The following is a 15695-nucleotide window of genomic DNA, read 5'->3' on the forward strand; positions in this document are numbered from 1 at the left end:
GAAGGTTGACTCAAAGGACAATGCAGCGGAAATGTTGACTAAGGTGGTTCCTCTTGTCAAGTTCAGTCATTGTATGAATCTGGAAGGAGTTCGCATCAACTGATGCGTCACGATGGAGAACGACAGGGCAAGGTAGAGCTACTAGTATGTACAAGGTTTCGGTTAGTGTCTCTTGTTTCCTACACGGAGTTAGCTCACGTAGGCTTAGAGACATTGGACTGAATAACATTCATATGGAAGCTCGAAATTCATCTCAAGGTGGAGATTGTGAAGTTGAGAAGATATTCAAGCCAATTCCTACTCAACGAGGAAAGAAATAAAGGAAACTTTTTTTTTGTTGGTTTTCGAGTGTTATTAGAATTTAGATCCTTTCTAAGAAAAGATTAAACCTAGTAGTATAAATACATGCTAACTAGGATTTATTAAGTAAGACAGAACATAGAACCTAAGAGGATTAAATCTTGTAACTTATTTTCTCTCTTTATATCAATAAAGTGCCAGTTGTTTTCCGTGAACTAGGATCACATCGATCCAAACCACATTAATTACTGTATTTTTATCGTTTCCACACTAACAGATAGAATAGAGACTGTAGTTTCCGTCCCTAGTGCTATTGCTGCCATGTTTGCTGCTACTGATGTTGCAGAACCAGTGCTTGATCCTGATGGATCAGCACTTGCTACATAAGGATTCTGTAAAAACATGAGCAAAAACACCAAACTATTAAACTCTTTTTAGACAAATTATTAAAAAAATGCAGCCCGGTGCACGAAGCGTCGAGGGGGTGTGATGTAAGTCCTACCGTGACACAAGCATCGGTTGTAACACCCCGCATCTTGGAACTACGTTTAAGCTCATATCATTAGAGTTCTAGTGAAAACACTGAAGGTTTGAGCGTTTGCGAAAATGGTTGATAGGCTTATTTAGGGCAGCAATAACTCCTTGATCCGTTGCGAATCTGGAAGAACCTCCTGGATGAAAGTTGTAGCCCTATTGAATAGCTTTCCAACGGTATATTATGGGGATTAAACGGACATCTGTACAAAGAGTTATGCCCATTTGAGTGAAGCTTGTTCGCTGGAAAATTCGTCTGCGTTACGGTGACGTTACGGACCGTAACTCGTGTTACGAGCCGTAACAGTGAACCGTAACACAGATAAAATTTCCAGAAACTCACTGGAAATTTCCTCCAAGATACGGTCCCAAGATACGGTCCGTCCTTCGTGTTACGGGTCGTACCTTGTGTTACGGACCGTAACAGTGGACCGTAACACAGGGAAAATTTCCAAAAACTTACTGGAAATTTTCACCAAGGTACGACGCCAAGTTACGGTCCGTCCCTTGTGTTATGGGACCGTAACATGGGGGTATCTTGGTCCGCAATTAAGTTTCGGGTCACCTGACTTCGGGAAGCCATAACCCTATCGTAAATTGCGAATTTGGGAAAACTCAAAGAATGAAAGTTGTAGATAATTGAAATACCTTTCCAACCATAGGTTGTGGGTTCACAGGAGACGTCGGGATAGGGAGATATGGACGTTTTAAGACAGATAGGTCCCAACCCGTTTTCAAGTTGGGTCAACCCGTTTTCCCCTTAGTATTTAAGGGAAATGAAAACCCTAGCAGCCTCCATTTTCCTCAAATTTCAGATTTTTAGAGAGAGGAAGTGAGAGAGAGGAGAGCTAGAGAGATAAAGTAGGAAATCAACCAATTTTAAGGCCCCAAATCCCGAAGCTCGTGAAGGACAAAGTGTGGTACAAATTATTGCCGTCATTTTAAACTAAAGATCGGACTTGGGGGTGTTGATTTCGTGGCGACTACCCAAAAAGGTAATGTTTCTACTCCCTAATCATTTATAGTTGTGAATTGATGAATTCTTGGGAGAATAATAATTGGGTTTGTTGAAGAGAATTATATAAACTATGCTAGAATTGTTGGATTGTTGATTTGGGATTGTTGTATTCATATGGATGATGAAGAATGATGTTAATTACATCTAATTGAGATTGTAGTGTTAGCTAGAAGTAAAAGAATGGGGATTTGGTGAAGAAAACACCATTAATGAGGGTTATAGAGCTTCATGCCCACTAAGTGTTTGATAAAATGCTTAGATGAACAAAACATGGATATTGTTGCTAATATAGAATCCCTATGACTTGTATTGCTATAGATTGGAGTTGAAGGGGTTGAAGAACATTGGGATACGCTCAAAAGCGGGAAGTTAGGGTATGTAGAACTTCCATCCACATGTGGGAACCTCTACGTTCTTTCCCATGATCCGTTTCGTAAAATCTATGAAGTTCAAATCCTAGGGCATTAAACCCAACATATTGGTAGCCCGTAATTATGTATGTATGTGCATGAATCCCGTATATATGTTCGTTATTGTATTCCTAACCTTCCATTACGGACATTAGGAATCCTAGCTTAATCCATGAATCATGAATTCTTCCTCATGTGTTCTCATTATGTTCATATGAAATTGCATGAGTTATTTTGAAAGTTATAAACATGTTTTCAAGTCAACTACAAATATATGATTATGAACTATTGTATTACTCATAAATCAACCATGTTTACAAGATTATTTCATGAAACCATGTTTACAAGTTATTTCATGAAACCATGTTTACAAGTTATTTCGTGAAATCATGATTTCAAGACAAGTACAAGTTAATTCACGAAAGTCATGGGCTTCTTAGCCAACTATATTATGTTCATGTTTTTGGGAGTTGCATGAATTATCAAGAAGGATCAGATAGCCTGAAACTATGTAGCCACCATAGGACAAGGATCGCTCCGCCCAGTTAGGACGATACCTTAATTTCACACTGAATGGTTCCATCAGGTATGTTATTACCTTATACCCTGGCAAGGTATAGGGGCTCTGCTGGTCCGGCGAGGTACCAGACTCCACGTATCCACGTGGTGATATCATGTGTCGGTTTATGAAATGCTCTCCCTATTTATCATGTTTTACTCATGTTATATATATATATATATATATGTACTCATGCTCATGTCCAAGTTTTCAGTTTCAGTTTTATCATGTTATTCCATGTCCCATGTTGTTTCTTTCGGTTGCTTTACATACCAGTACATTCAATGTGCTGACGTCCCCTTTTATTGCCCGGGGGCCTGCATTTCACGATGCAGGTACGGATCTACAGGACGACGCTTCTGATCATTAGGATTTGCACGTGCCAGCTTATTGGTTAGCCCCATCTCATTCGGGATTTAGACATTGTATTCCTTTATTTAGTTTTGCATCTAAAGGTATGATGGGGGCCTTGTCCCAGTAAGTCTGTTTTCCAGTCAAACTCATGATAGAGGTTTCATAGACTAGGCAAGTCAGTTAGGTCGTGTCAGACAATTGGAGTCGTATAGCCATTTTGGCTCACTCATGTTTAAACAAGTATTATTAAGTATTATGACTTATCATGTTTTATAAAGGCTCATCATGCATTCACGTTATATTTCCGCTTATGTATGTCTCATGATAGTTCAGCAAGCCATGTGGTTCGCTCGGTCACATGCAGTCAGGCACCGAGTGCCGTGTTACGTCTAGGCCATGGTTCGGGGCGTGACAAAGCTTGGTATCAGAGCCTAGGTTCAAGGATCTTTAGGGAGTCTATGAAACCGTGTCCAGTGGGGTCTCTTTTATACGTGTGAGGGCCCCACACATATAAACAATTGACCACCAAGACATTCAGGATTGTCTCATTCCTTTCATATTCTAGATCGTGCAGTTAGAGCAGTATGTTTTTTAGGATGGCTTCCTTATTCGTGCGTGTACGTGTTTTCAAAAAATGCCTTACAAAAGAACTTACAAGAAGAAAAACACAGCCACCAGCCAAAGGGCTGCCGCCGAAGTAGCTCACGAAGATACTGTTCCGACTCAGGCAACAGCTCCAACCGCCTCTACCGTTACACCTCCTAGTGCTTCAGATAGGGATGTTAGGAGTGCTATCAACATGCTCACCCAGCTGGTAGCAGCTCAGGCCCAACGTCAGGAATCTGGGTCAAGTTCAGGAGGTAATGGGGAGTCTTCTAAGGCGAAGTATTTTCTCAGAATGAATCCCCCAGTATTCACGGGGACGAAGAAAGATGAAGACCCCCAGGACTATATTGATGCTCTCCAAAAGATCTTCAAGATTATGACAGTTACCGAAACCGAAGCGGCTACTTTTGGAGCTCATCAGCTACAGAGCATTGCTAACACGTGGTATGAATCTTGGGAATTGTCCCGAGGTGAGAATGCGCCTGATGCTACATGGGATGAATTTGCTAGCGCATTCCTAGACCACTTTATGCCAGTAGAGCTCAGAGAGGCTAAGGCTGAACAGTTCCTGAAGCTCAAGCAAAATGGCAGGCCAGTTCAAGAATACTATTTGGAGTTCGTTAGCCTAGCGAAGCATGCCCCACACATGGTACCTGATATGAGGGCAAGAGTGAGAAGATTCGTTGGAGGTCTTGATTCCCATTTGTATGATGGAGCCAATATTGTTGCACAGAATGGGACAATGACTATTTTCAAGATGGTTGCTTTTGTGCAGGGCAAGGAGACAAGGCTAAAGGAGGAGGAAACCTTACAAAAAGAGAAAGACAAGGAGTTCAACAAGAGGGTCAAGTCTACTGGACAGTTCAGCGGGAACCGAAATAGGAACTTCTTTAAGAACAGGTCAGCAGTACCTGCTCCCTCCACAGCAAGTGCCCCACTTCCTAAGTCCCGCAATGATAAGAAACCGAATTTCAGGCCATCAAGCTCGTACTCTCAAGCTAGTGGGGGTCAGTCGACTTATACTTATCCGATGTGCGGCAAGTGTAATAAGAGACACTTAGGTAATTGTCGTGTGGGTACAGATGCCTGTTTTAAATGTGGTCAGAAGGGCCATTTTCTGAAAGACTGTCCATCAGCCAGGCAGGGTACTGGAGGTAATATGACGCAATCCATAAATTCAGCAGTCCCTCGTAATAATCAGGCCCAGCAGGGGAACAATGCAACTAGGTCTGGAAACACAGGCGGGGGGCAAAACCGCTTGTATGCATTGACAGGCCGTCAGGATACAGAAGCTCGAGCAGATGTTGTTACAGGTACTCTAACAGTTTTCACTTTCGATTTATATGCCCTTATTGACCCAGGATCCACCCTATCTTATGTAACCCCTTTTGTTGCTAAGAAATTTGGTATTGAACCTGAAAAATTGTATGAACCCTTTGAGGTGTCCACCCCCGTTGGGGAATCTCTCACAGTTAGACATATGTATAGGGGTTTCCCAGTTTTAGTCTATCACCGCAGAACCATAGCTGATTTAGCGGAATTAGAAATGGTAGACTTCGATGTGATCATGGGTATGGATTGGTTAGCTTCATGTTATGCCACAGTATGTTGTAGAACTAAGGTGGTAAGATTCGAGTTTCCTAATGAGCCAGTCATAAAATGAAAGGTAATTCAGTAGTACCTAGGGGTAGATTCATTTCTTACTTAAAGGCCAGAAGAATGATTTCCAAGGGTTATATCTACCACCTAGTTCGAGTCAAAGATCCAGATGCTCAGACTCCAACTCTCCAATCTGTTCCAGTTGTAAATGAATTTCCGGAAGTCTTCCCAGAAGATCTTCCAGGAGTCCCTCCTGACAGGGAGATTGAGTTTGGAATTGATTTACTTCCCGATACTCAGCCGATATCTATTCCGCCATACAGAATGACTCCAACAGAATTAAAAGAGTTAAAAGCCCAGTTGAAAGATCTACTTGATAAGGGGTTTATTAGGCCTAGTGTTTCGCCTTGGGGTGCACCAGTCTTATTTGTCCGAAAGAAGGATGGTTCCTTACGTATGTGTATAGACTACCGTCAGCTGAACAAGGTCACCATTAAGAACAGGTACCCTCTTCCTAGAATAGATGACTTATTTGACCAGCTGCAAGGTGCCCAATGTTATTCCAAGATTGACCTCAGAACAGGCTATCATCAGTTGAAGGTTAAGGAAGTTGATATCCCGAAGACAGCTTTTAGGACCCGTTATGGCCATTTTGAATTTCTTATTATGTCATTTGGGTTGACAAATGCACCAGCTGCTTTCATGGATCTTATGAATAGGGTCTTCAAGCCTTATCTCGATTTATTCGTCATTGTATTTATTGACGATATTTTGGTGTATTCCCGTAATGAGGTCGAACATGCAGAATATCTCAGAATAGTGTTACAGACTCTTAAAGATCGCGAACGTTTTGCAAAATTCTCAAAGTGTGAGTTTTGGCTTAAATCAGTGGCATTCTTAGGCCATGTGATCTCGGGTGAAGGTGTTAAAGTTGATTCTCAAAAGATTGACGCCGTAAAGAGTTGGCCCAGACCCATCTCAGTTTCTGATATAAGAAGTTTCTTGGGTCTGACAGGCTATTATCGACGCTTTGTAGAAGGATTTTCTTCTATCTCTGCTCCGTTGACTAAGTTGACACGGAAGAAAGTTAAGTTCCAATGGTCAGATGCTTGTGAGAGAAGCTTTGAAGAGTTGAAGAAAATATTGACTTCTGCTCCAGTTTTGATTTTGCCAGAGGGAACTGAAGGATTCGTGGTTTATTGTGATGCTTCGGGAGTTGGTCTCGGGCGTATCTTGGTCCGCAATTAAGTTTCGGGTCACCTGACTTCGGGAGGCCATAACCCTATCGTAAGTTGAGAATTTGGGAAAACTCAAAGAATGAAAGTTGTAGATAATTGAAATACCTTTCCAACCATATGTTGTGAGTTCACAGGAGACGTCGGGATAGGGATATATGGACGTTTTAAGACAGATAGGTCCCAACCCGTTTTCAAGTTGGGTCAACCCGTTTTCCCCTTAGTATTTAAGGGAAATGAAAACCCTAGCAGCCTCCATTTCCCTCAAATTTCAGATTTTTAGAGAGAGGAAGTGAGAGAGAGGAGAGGAGAGCTAGAGAGAGAAAGTAGGAAATCAACCAAGTTTAAGGCCCCAAATCCCGAAGCTCGTGAAGGACAAAGTGTGGTACAAATTGTTGCCGTCATTTTAAACTAAAGATCGGACTTGGGGGTGTTGATTTCGTGGCGACTACCCAAAAAGGTAATGTTTCTACTCCCTAATCATTTATAGTTGTGAATTGATGAATTCTTGGGAGAATAATAATTGGGTTTGTTGAAGAGAATTATATAAACTATGCTAGAATTGTTGGATTGTTGATTTGGGATTGTTGTATTCATATGGATGATGAAGAATGATGTTAATTACATCTAATTGAGATTGTAGTGTTAGCTAGAAGTAAAAGAATGGGGATTTGGTGAAGAAAACACCATTAATGAGGGTTATAGAGCTTCATGCCCACTAAGTGTTTGATAAAATGCTTAGATGAACAAAACATGAATATTGTTGCTAATATAGAATCCCTATGACTTGTATTGCTATAGATTGGAGTTGAAGGGGTTGAAGAACATTGGGATACGCTCAAAAGCAGGAAGTTAAGGTATGTAGAACTTCCATCCACATGTGGGAACCTCTACGTTCTTTCCCATGATCCGTTTCGTAAAATCTATGAAGTTCAAATCCTAGGGCATTAAACCCAACATATTGGTAGCCCGTAATTATGTATGTATGTGCATGAATCCCGTATATATGTTCGTTATTGTATTCCTAACCTTCCATTACGGACATTAGGAATCCTAGCTTAATCCATGAATCATGAATTCTTCCTCATGTGTTCTCATTATGTTCATATGAAATTGCATGAGTTATTTTGCAAGTTATAAACATGTTTTCAAGTCAACTACAAATATATGATTATGAACTATTGTATTACTCATAAATCAACCATGTTTACAAGATTATTTCATGAAACCATGTTTACAAGTTATTTCATGAAACCATGTTTACAAGTTATTTCGTGAAATCATGATTTCAAGACAAGTACAAGTTAATTCACGAAAGTCATGGGCTTCTTAGCCAACTATATTATGTTCATGTTTTTGGAAGTTGCATGAATTATCAAGAAGGATCAGATAGCCTGAAACTATGTAGCCACCATAGGACAAGGATCGCTCCGCCCAGTTAGGACGATACCTTAATTTCACACTGAATGGTTCCATCAGGTATGTTATTACCTTATACCCTGGCAAGGTATAGGGGCTCTGCTGGTCCGGCGAGGTACCAGACTCCACGTATCCACGTGGTGACATCATGTGTCGGTTTATGAAATGCTCTCCCTACTTATCATGTTTTACTCATGTTATATATATATATATATATATATGTACTCATGCTCATGTCCAAGTTTTCAGTTTCAGTTTTATCATGTTATTCCATGTCCCATGTTGTTTCTTTCGGTTGCTTTACATACCAGTACATTCAATGTGCTGACGTCCCCTTTTATTGCCCGGGGGCCTGCATTTCACGATGCAGGTACGGATCTACAGGACGACGCTTCTGATCATTAGGATTTGCACGTGCCAGCTTATTGGTTAGCCCCATCTCATTCGGGGTTTAGACATTGTATTCCTTTATTTAGTTTTGCATCTAAAGGTATGATGGGGGCCTTGTCCAGTAAGTCTGTTTTCCAGTCAGACTCATGATAGAGGTTTCATAGACTAGGCAAGTCAGTTAGGTCGTGTCAGACAATTGGAGTCGTATAGCCATTTTGGCTCACTCATGTTTTAACAAGTATTTTATTAAGTATTATGACTTATCATGTTTTATAAAGGCTCATCATGCATTCACGTTATATTTCCGCTCATGTATGTCTCATGATAGTTCAGCAAGCCATGTGGTTCGCTCGGTTACATGCAGTCAGGCACCGAGTGCCGTGTTACGTCCAGGCCATGGTTCGGGGCGTGACATCGGTGGCTGATTCCGCTGCTCGAACATGTGACCTATACAGAGTCAACTTTACGATTGCTCCAACTTAAAGTAGTATACAATATTTAGTCAAATTATATACTACTTTAAAGATTTGTTTCTCGTTCATTCCTGTATTTTGCATCTTAGCTAATCAAAGAGGTGGCAAAATCAATCTATCTTTTACTAACCTGCTCAACTATCCAAGTTTAACGATTTGAGTTATGAGTCGTTTTTGACTTGAACTAAGTGGTTGAACCCGAAACATCCATCAAACTATTGGGTCAAAAACGGATCGAAATAGAGTAACCCGACGGGTCAAACGGAACACAAACCCAGAAAGATTTCATCATAATCAAATTTGAAGATCGGAAATTATATAAGTTTGCAAGAACTTATCTAATGCAACACTAACTATGCCTTAATCCCAATCAAGTTGTAGGCGGTTATATGAATGATGAATCCTCTTCTCCATCTAAACAAAAACTTAACAAACAATTTTAGGGGAAAAAAACACTAGCCTACATATTTTTAGGAGAGAAAGTTAGATCATGTTAGGCGGATTAGTGTTTGACCCATTATTTGGCTCATCATGACCTATTTATTGATTTGACCCGTCTGATTGACTCAAATTCGACCCAACTCGCACATTTAATACCTCTGACGAATCAATGTATATACCATACATTATTAACATATGACTCACCAGAGCTTGGCCTAGTCTTCCATTCCAACCATTAGGCAACTTATCAGACCTGAAAGCAGCCCACTCAATCATAGTTGCCTTGCCAAGTATGATGGCACCAGCTTTTCTCAACTTCTTGATCACACCAGCATCTTGTGGCACAATGGATCCAACAAGAGCTAATGATCCTGCCGTTGTGTTAAGCTTATCCTTTGTTGCAATGTTGTCCTTGTCTCCTTGACAAGAACTGGGACACCATGTAGCCTGCTGGACAGTGATTCATGTGTATTTTCGCTTTTCGTTCTTGATCAGCTTTATCTACAAGAAAGAGTGCACTTGGATTCACTTCTATGATTGCTTTCAGAATTGGATAAGCTCTCTGGATTTCACTTAGATAGAACTCAACAAGTTGTCTTGAGGTCAGTCTGTCTTGCTTGAAAGCTATATGAATATCATCAATAGTTGTTTCTTTGAATGAGAATGTTTTTGCCTCAGTATGGACACTGAAGTTGGATAATATCATGCACAGAGAAATGAAGAGAATGGCAAGAACAGACTTTTTTTTTTTTGGGTCAAAGTGATTGAGGATATTTGCTTAGTTTGTAGCTGATTTTATATTAGGCACATAAAAGTTGATAGGGAAGGCTTGGAACAACGGTAAAGTGTTGTCCCGTGTGACCTCATGTCACGTGTTCGAGCTGTGGAATCAACTAGTGATGCTTGTGTAAGGGTAGACTGCCTATATTACACCCTAGCCCCCTTGGGGTACAATCCTTCGCTGATTCGAGGGAGGACCGTAGCCCACCCTGAATCCTGCACAAACGCGAAATTATTCGTGCATCGAGTTGCCGTTTTATTTATTTATAGAAAAGTGGAACATGTTTAGAGAGCTGCCTATAAAGATATACTCCTTCCGGTTCCTAATATTAGTTGGTTTAACAAATTGATTTTACATTAGACACGTGAAATGGATACATGTTTAGAGTTATACCCATATAGATATACTCTTTCCCGTCCCAAATACTAGTCGTTTTTGACAAATTAAATTTGTTCCAAATATTTGACGTTTTAAAAAATAAGTAAGTTATTTACTTATTTTCCTTCCAAATTTACCTTTACGATTCTAATTAATGGAGTGTTAATCAAGTGAGACGTAGGGAGAGATAAGAGTTCGTTTAGACAAAATACTCTTACGAGTAAAGCGATTAAATGTCTATGTTAAAAGGTGTGCAAAAATCGTAAAAGACATAAAATATGAATCAAGTATAATATGTGGGAGCATGGAGTGTTTTGTGATTTTTTTTTTAGTCAATTGGAAAAGAAGATGTTATAGATGTCAAAGAACAGCCACTACTTCTCCAAAAAAATCCAAATGCATTTGCTGGTCCACTATCAAACAATTCAAAAGCATATTCCCTTTCTTTCTTTTTTGTTTATTATTCAACACTTTCATTATTTGTAAGTCTATTCTCCTTGTGAATTTATCATATTTCATGTTACTTGCTAAGATAAGAAAATGAATATTCAACAGTCGAATTTCCACTTTAATGCAATAGATGTTGGTGCTTACTTTTCCTAGCACAAATCTTGGGTTATTCCTTTAAATCTAACAATCAAAGTTTGAACTCGTTGGGAATGATTCAGATCTAATTCATGGCCTATTAGAAGTAGAAAGCGCTCTGGTGGAATTTTTATGGACAAAAAAGCTTGCAGTCAGTTTGATAATGATCAAGTGACATTGCTTCTTCGGTACCCACGACTAACTATCATGCCATGACAGAGTCTAAACAAGAATTTCTTTAGGCATAACATTCAGTAAAATAAGAAATTGTGACAAGTTACTAACTACATGAGCATCAGGAAGATGTGGTGTAGGTGAGGACAGTGAGCACAATAGAAGAATCACATTTCCGTCAGACGACTAGTGTTTTTGACGGATTAAGAGAAGGTGGATAACATAATAATTCTCGAAGGTATGAATCTTGCTAGATATCAACTTGTGTGGTGCGAAGATATAAAAAGTTCATCGATGTTACTATACGATTATTTTCGTCTGTCAACATTTTGTTTTGGAATTTTTGTACTTAATAATTAACACATGATTTCGAATGTGGATACATTCTAGATTGAATCGAATATATGTGATTCCTACCCAGGATGTGAAGGAGGGGGCTTCCTGATACGAGTTGCTTGTTCAAAGCCATATGCAATCTCAATGAGTGTTGGCTCAGAACCCATTAGTCCTTCGAAGGAAATCCCGAGCGGAACTCTACTTTTATCGTAACCAGCGGGTACATTGATCCCTGGATAACCTCCGATCACAATAAGACTAGCAATGTCCGCACCAGGTGACATCAATGCGTCTAACTTATTATCTTTCATCATCTTCTCGAACCCGTATTTGCATGCTTTTGTCATGTTCCTCAGTGCCTCCCTTTCCAGTTTCCCAATTCCATTCGTCTGCTCAGCTTCCAACATTAAGTCTTGACCATATTCTTTGACTTTTTCCTACAATGATATACAAAAAGAAAGAAGAAAAAATAACTTAATAGTCATCCACCCAACCGCTTAAACTAAATATAGCTAGCGGATGTATATGATCTACTTCTTATATGTATAATCTATGTATACCGGCAAGTAACAGTAAACAGTGAATCTGGCCAGCTATTTGTGTGAAGATCACTGAAAAAAAATGAAAACAGATATATTTTGATTCTACTTCTTGTGACATACGTAGTTCAACTAATTTCAATTACCAAGTGAAAACTTTTAGTTCCTTCAATAATGTACTGCAAACCAATATGAACATATTATTAACCAATTATCTATGAACAAATAGTATTGGAATGACTTTGGCCTGAATAAGACAGAATGGTTACAGCGAATCGTATAACTGATCTCAACTTACCGAAGCTGAAATCTTGTTGAAGGCTATAACATCAGCCAATGATCGGACTCGAGTGTGGACTAACTTTTTCAGATATGCATTTAGGTCCATCTTGAATTCAGCAAGAAGTGCTATGTCTTGAGCAACAGAAATAGCATCTTCGACCAAGTCGACATTAGATACTTCCAGGTTGTCAACTAACACTGCTCCTTTTTGCCTTCAAATAGTTTTATTTCAGAAACATAGTTCATCTCTTATAGGATACTAAGTAAAATTAAACTATAGAAATGCAGGTGAAAACGAAAAGATTACCTTAAGGTGTTAAAATGGTGTTGGTAAACTTTGATATCTTTGGAACCAAAAAGGTGCTTTGAAATTCCCAGTCTTTTGTTTTGGAGCCCATCAGCCTTAAGAAATTGCCTGTACCCGCCATGTGGAATGTAAGTAGAAGCCTTTTTAGTTGCTGGCAAGTCATCTTGATCGAAGCCAACGATGGCAACAAGAACCTCGACAGCATCAGCTACTGTCCTGCAGATTGGCTTGTTCTATGCAAAATAAAAAAAGAAAAAAAACATTGTGTGAAAACATTTTCAATGGCTTTTACATTAATCCTTGTTATCGAGTTCTTTGCATTTTTGCATCTCTAATCAGCGCCGGCTCAGTGGTAAAGCCTTAGTTTTAGATCCCCAAAGATTAAAGGCCCCAAATGCCGGTTCGCGAAATTTGTCAGAATATAGAGCTTCATAAACTAACCTTATAAGTATGTGTGAAAAACAAGTATAAGCAGATGTATATTTCAAAACTCTCTCTCTTAATTCAGAACCTATGGATCTAGTACTAAAAACAAGTAATCCCATTTTGCGCAGTCAAATTTTCACCACTTGTTTGAAAATACGGAATTAAATAAGTTTTGCAAAGAGAAAAAAGAGTTACTCCCTCCGTTCCAGTTTATGTGACACTATTACCATATTAGTCTATTTCAAAAAGAATGGCATGTTTCTATATTTGGGATTTAACTCTAAACTTTCGATTTTGCCATTAATAAGCTTTTCTAGTCCCAAAAATATTATATTTAACACCACAAAAGTTTCAAAAGCCAAATATAGAAAATGAATATGTTAATGAAGATTACATATTATGTCGTAGTATTGTAGCTGCTCATGGTTATTTTGGCCGATTGATCTATGCTAGTTTCAACAACTCTTGTTCGTTACACTTCTTCCTAGCTGCTTGGCCTATAGTACATAGCCGGTTTACCGTTTTAGCTATTAACACTATGGATTTCAACCTAAATATTTTCAAATTTAACCAATCTATAGTTGTTAGAAAAGGTCATGTTATGATTAATACTTGGGCTTTCCTTTCTTTCTTAAATACGTGCAGAGTCCAACTATGACACATATATACTGGGTAGGAGTACTACTAGGGAGAAAAACATTCAGAAGATTTAAAAAATTACGCACCCGACAGTGTCTTGCTTATGTGATATTGGGATAACACCTGCCCTGCTTGTGAGGCCAACAGTTGGTTTGATTCCAACAACTGAATTAGCACTAGATGGAGATAGAATGGAGCCTGCTGTTTCTGTCCCTAGTGCTATTGCTGCCATGTTTGCTGCTACTGATGCTGCAGAACCAGTGCTTGATCCTGATGGATCAGCACTTGCTACATAAGGATCCTGTTAAAACACAAAATATTAAACTCTTTTGAGTCAAATTGTATACTACTTTGAATCTTTGTGTCTGTTTCATTCCTATCTTTTTGTCTTTAACGAATCACACAATAAGGATGAGAACTACTCTTCTATCCCAAATAAGTTGAGGTCGTCTATATGAATCCTCGCTGCTCATGTTACTACTTTTAAGAACCATTCATAGAGGTGGCAAAATCAATCTCTTTTTTTGCTAACCTGCTTAATCTATCCAAGTTTAACAAGTTGAGTCATGATATGTTTTGTTGACTTGACTTAAGTGGTTGAACTCAAAACGATCCATCAAACTGCTGGATCAAAAGGGTATAACCCCAGCGGGTCAAAATGAACCCAAACCCATCATAGTCAAATTTGAAGATCAGAATTTATGCAAGTTTAATTTGCAAGAACTTAACTAATATAACAACTGCGCCTCAATCCCAAACAAATTGGAGTCGGCTATATGAATCCTTATTTTTGAACTAATACAATAACTACGCCTCAATCCCAAAAAAATTGGAGTCGGCTATATGAATCCTTATTTTTGCAACACTTAACTAACAATTTAAGGAAAACAAAAAATAGCCTTCATATATTTCTTTTTCAAAAAATCAAATTAAAAAATGGAGCGAAAAGTTAATTAGGTCATGTTACGCGGACTAGTTTATGACCCGTTATTTGGCTCATGATGACATGTTTATTCATTAGACGCATTTGACTTGCCCAAATTTGACCCAACTTGCACATTTACCACCTCTGACAAATCAATAATGACTTACCAGAGCTTGGCCAAGTCTACCATTCCAACCACTAGGCAAGTTCCAAGATCTGAAAGCAGCCCATTCAGTCATAGTTGCCTTGCCAAGTATAATAGCACCAGCTTTCCTCAACTTCTTGACCACACCAGCATCTTGTGGCACAATGGATCCAACAAGTGCTAATGATCCTGCTGTTGTGTTAAGCTTATCTTTTGTTGCAATGTTGTCCTTGACAAGAATTGGGATACCATGTAGCCTGGAAAGAGATACTGATTTGCGCGTTTTCTCTTTTTGTTCTTTATCAGCTTTATCTGCAAGAAAGAGTGCATCTGGATTCACTTCTATGATTCCTTTTAGAATTGGATTAGCTCTCTAAATTTCACTTAGATAGAACTCAACAAGTTGTCTAGAAGTCAGTCTGTTTTGCTTGAAAGCTATATGAATATCATCAATAGTTGTTTCTTTGAATGAGAATGTTTTTGCCTCAGTATTGACACCGAAGTTAGACAATATGATGCACAGAGAAATGAAGAGAATGGCAAGAATACACATTTTTTTTTTTTTGTCGAAGTGATGAAGGTATATGCATAGTGTTTAGCTGATTTTATATTAGGCACATAAGCTAAATAACATGTTTAGAGCTGCCCATAAAGTTATGCTCCTTGGCGGTCCCAAATATTAGTCGTTCTGACAAGCCGATCAACCAAAGAGCTAAAGGGTGCCAATAAAGTTAAATTGAATCCTCTTCGCCAAAATTTTTTATTGCGCAGCTAGGATAAAAACAATTTTTTTTTTTGGTTATATACCAATTGTTGAGTCCTGACCCTTGACATAAGAAA

At 38.9% G+C, this 15695-nt stretch overlaps 1 protein-coding gene across 1 annotated transcript; it reads right to left on the bottom strand.

Moving 5' to 3' along the window:
• Positions 1–545: 545 nt before the first annotated feature.
• Positions 546–15408, bottom strand: LOC132643761 (probable amidase At4g34880). Its single transcript, XM_060360303.1, is given in 8 exon segments — positions 546–692; positions 9543–9785; positions 9868–10024; positions 11674–12029; positions 12430–12625; positions 12721–12947; positions 13868–14086; positions 14878–15408. Coding segments are annotated over 8 exon segments (2076 nt in total).
• Positions 15409–15695: the final 287 nt, after the last annotated feature.

This window comes from Lycium barbarum, chromosome 6 (assembly GCF_019175385.1).
Source record: "Lycium barbarum isolate Lr01 chromosome 6, ASM1917538v2, whole genome shotgun sequence".
Classification (NCBI taxonomy): domain Eukaryota; kingdom Viridiplantae; phylum Streptophyta; class Magnoliopsida; order Solanales; family Solanaceae; genus Lycium; species Lycium barbarum.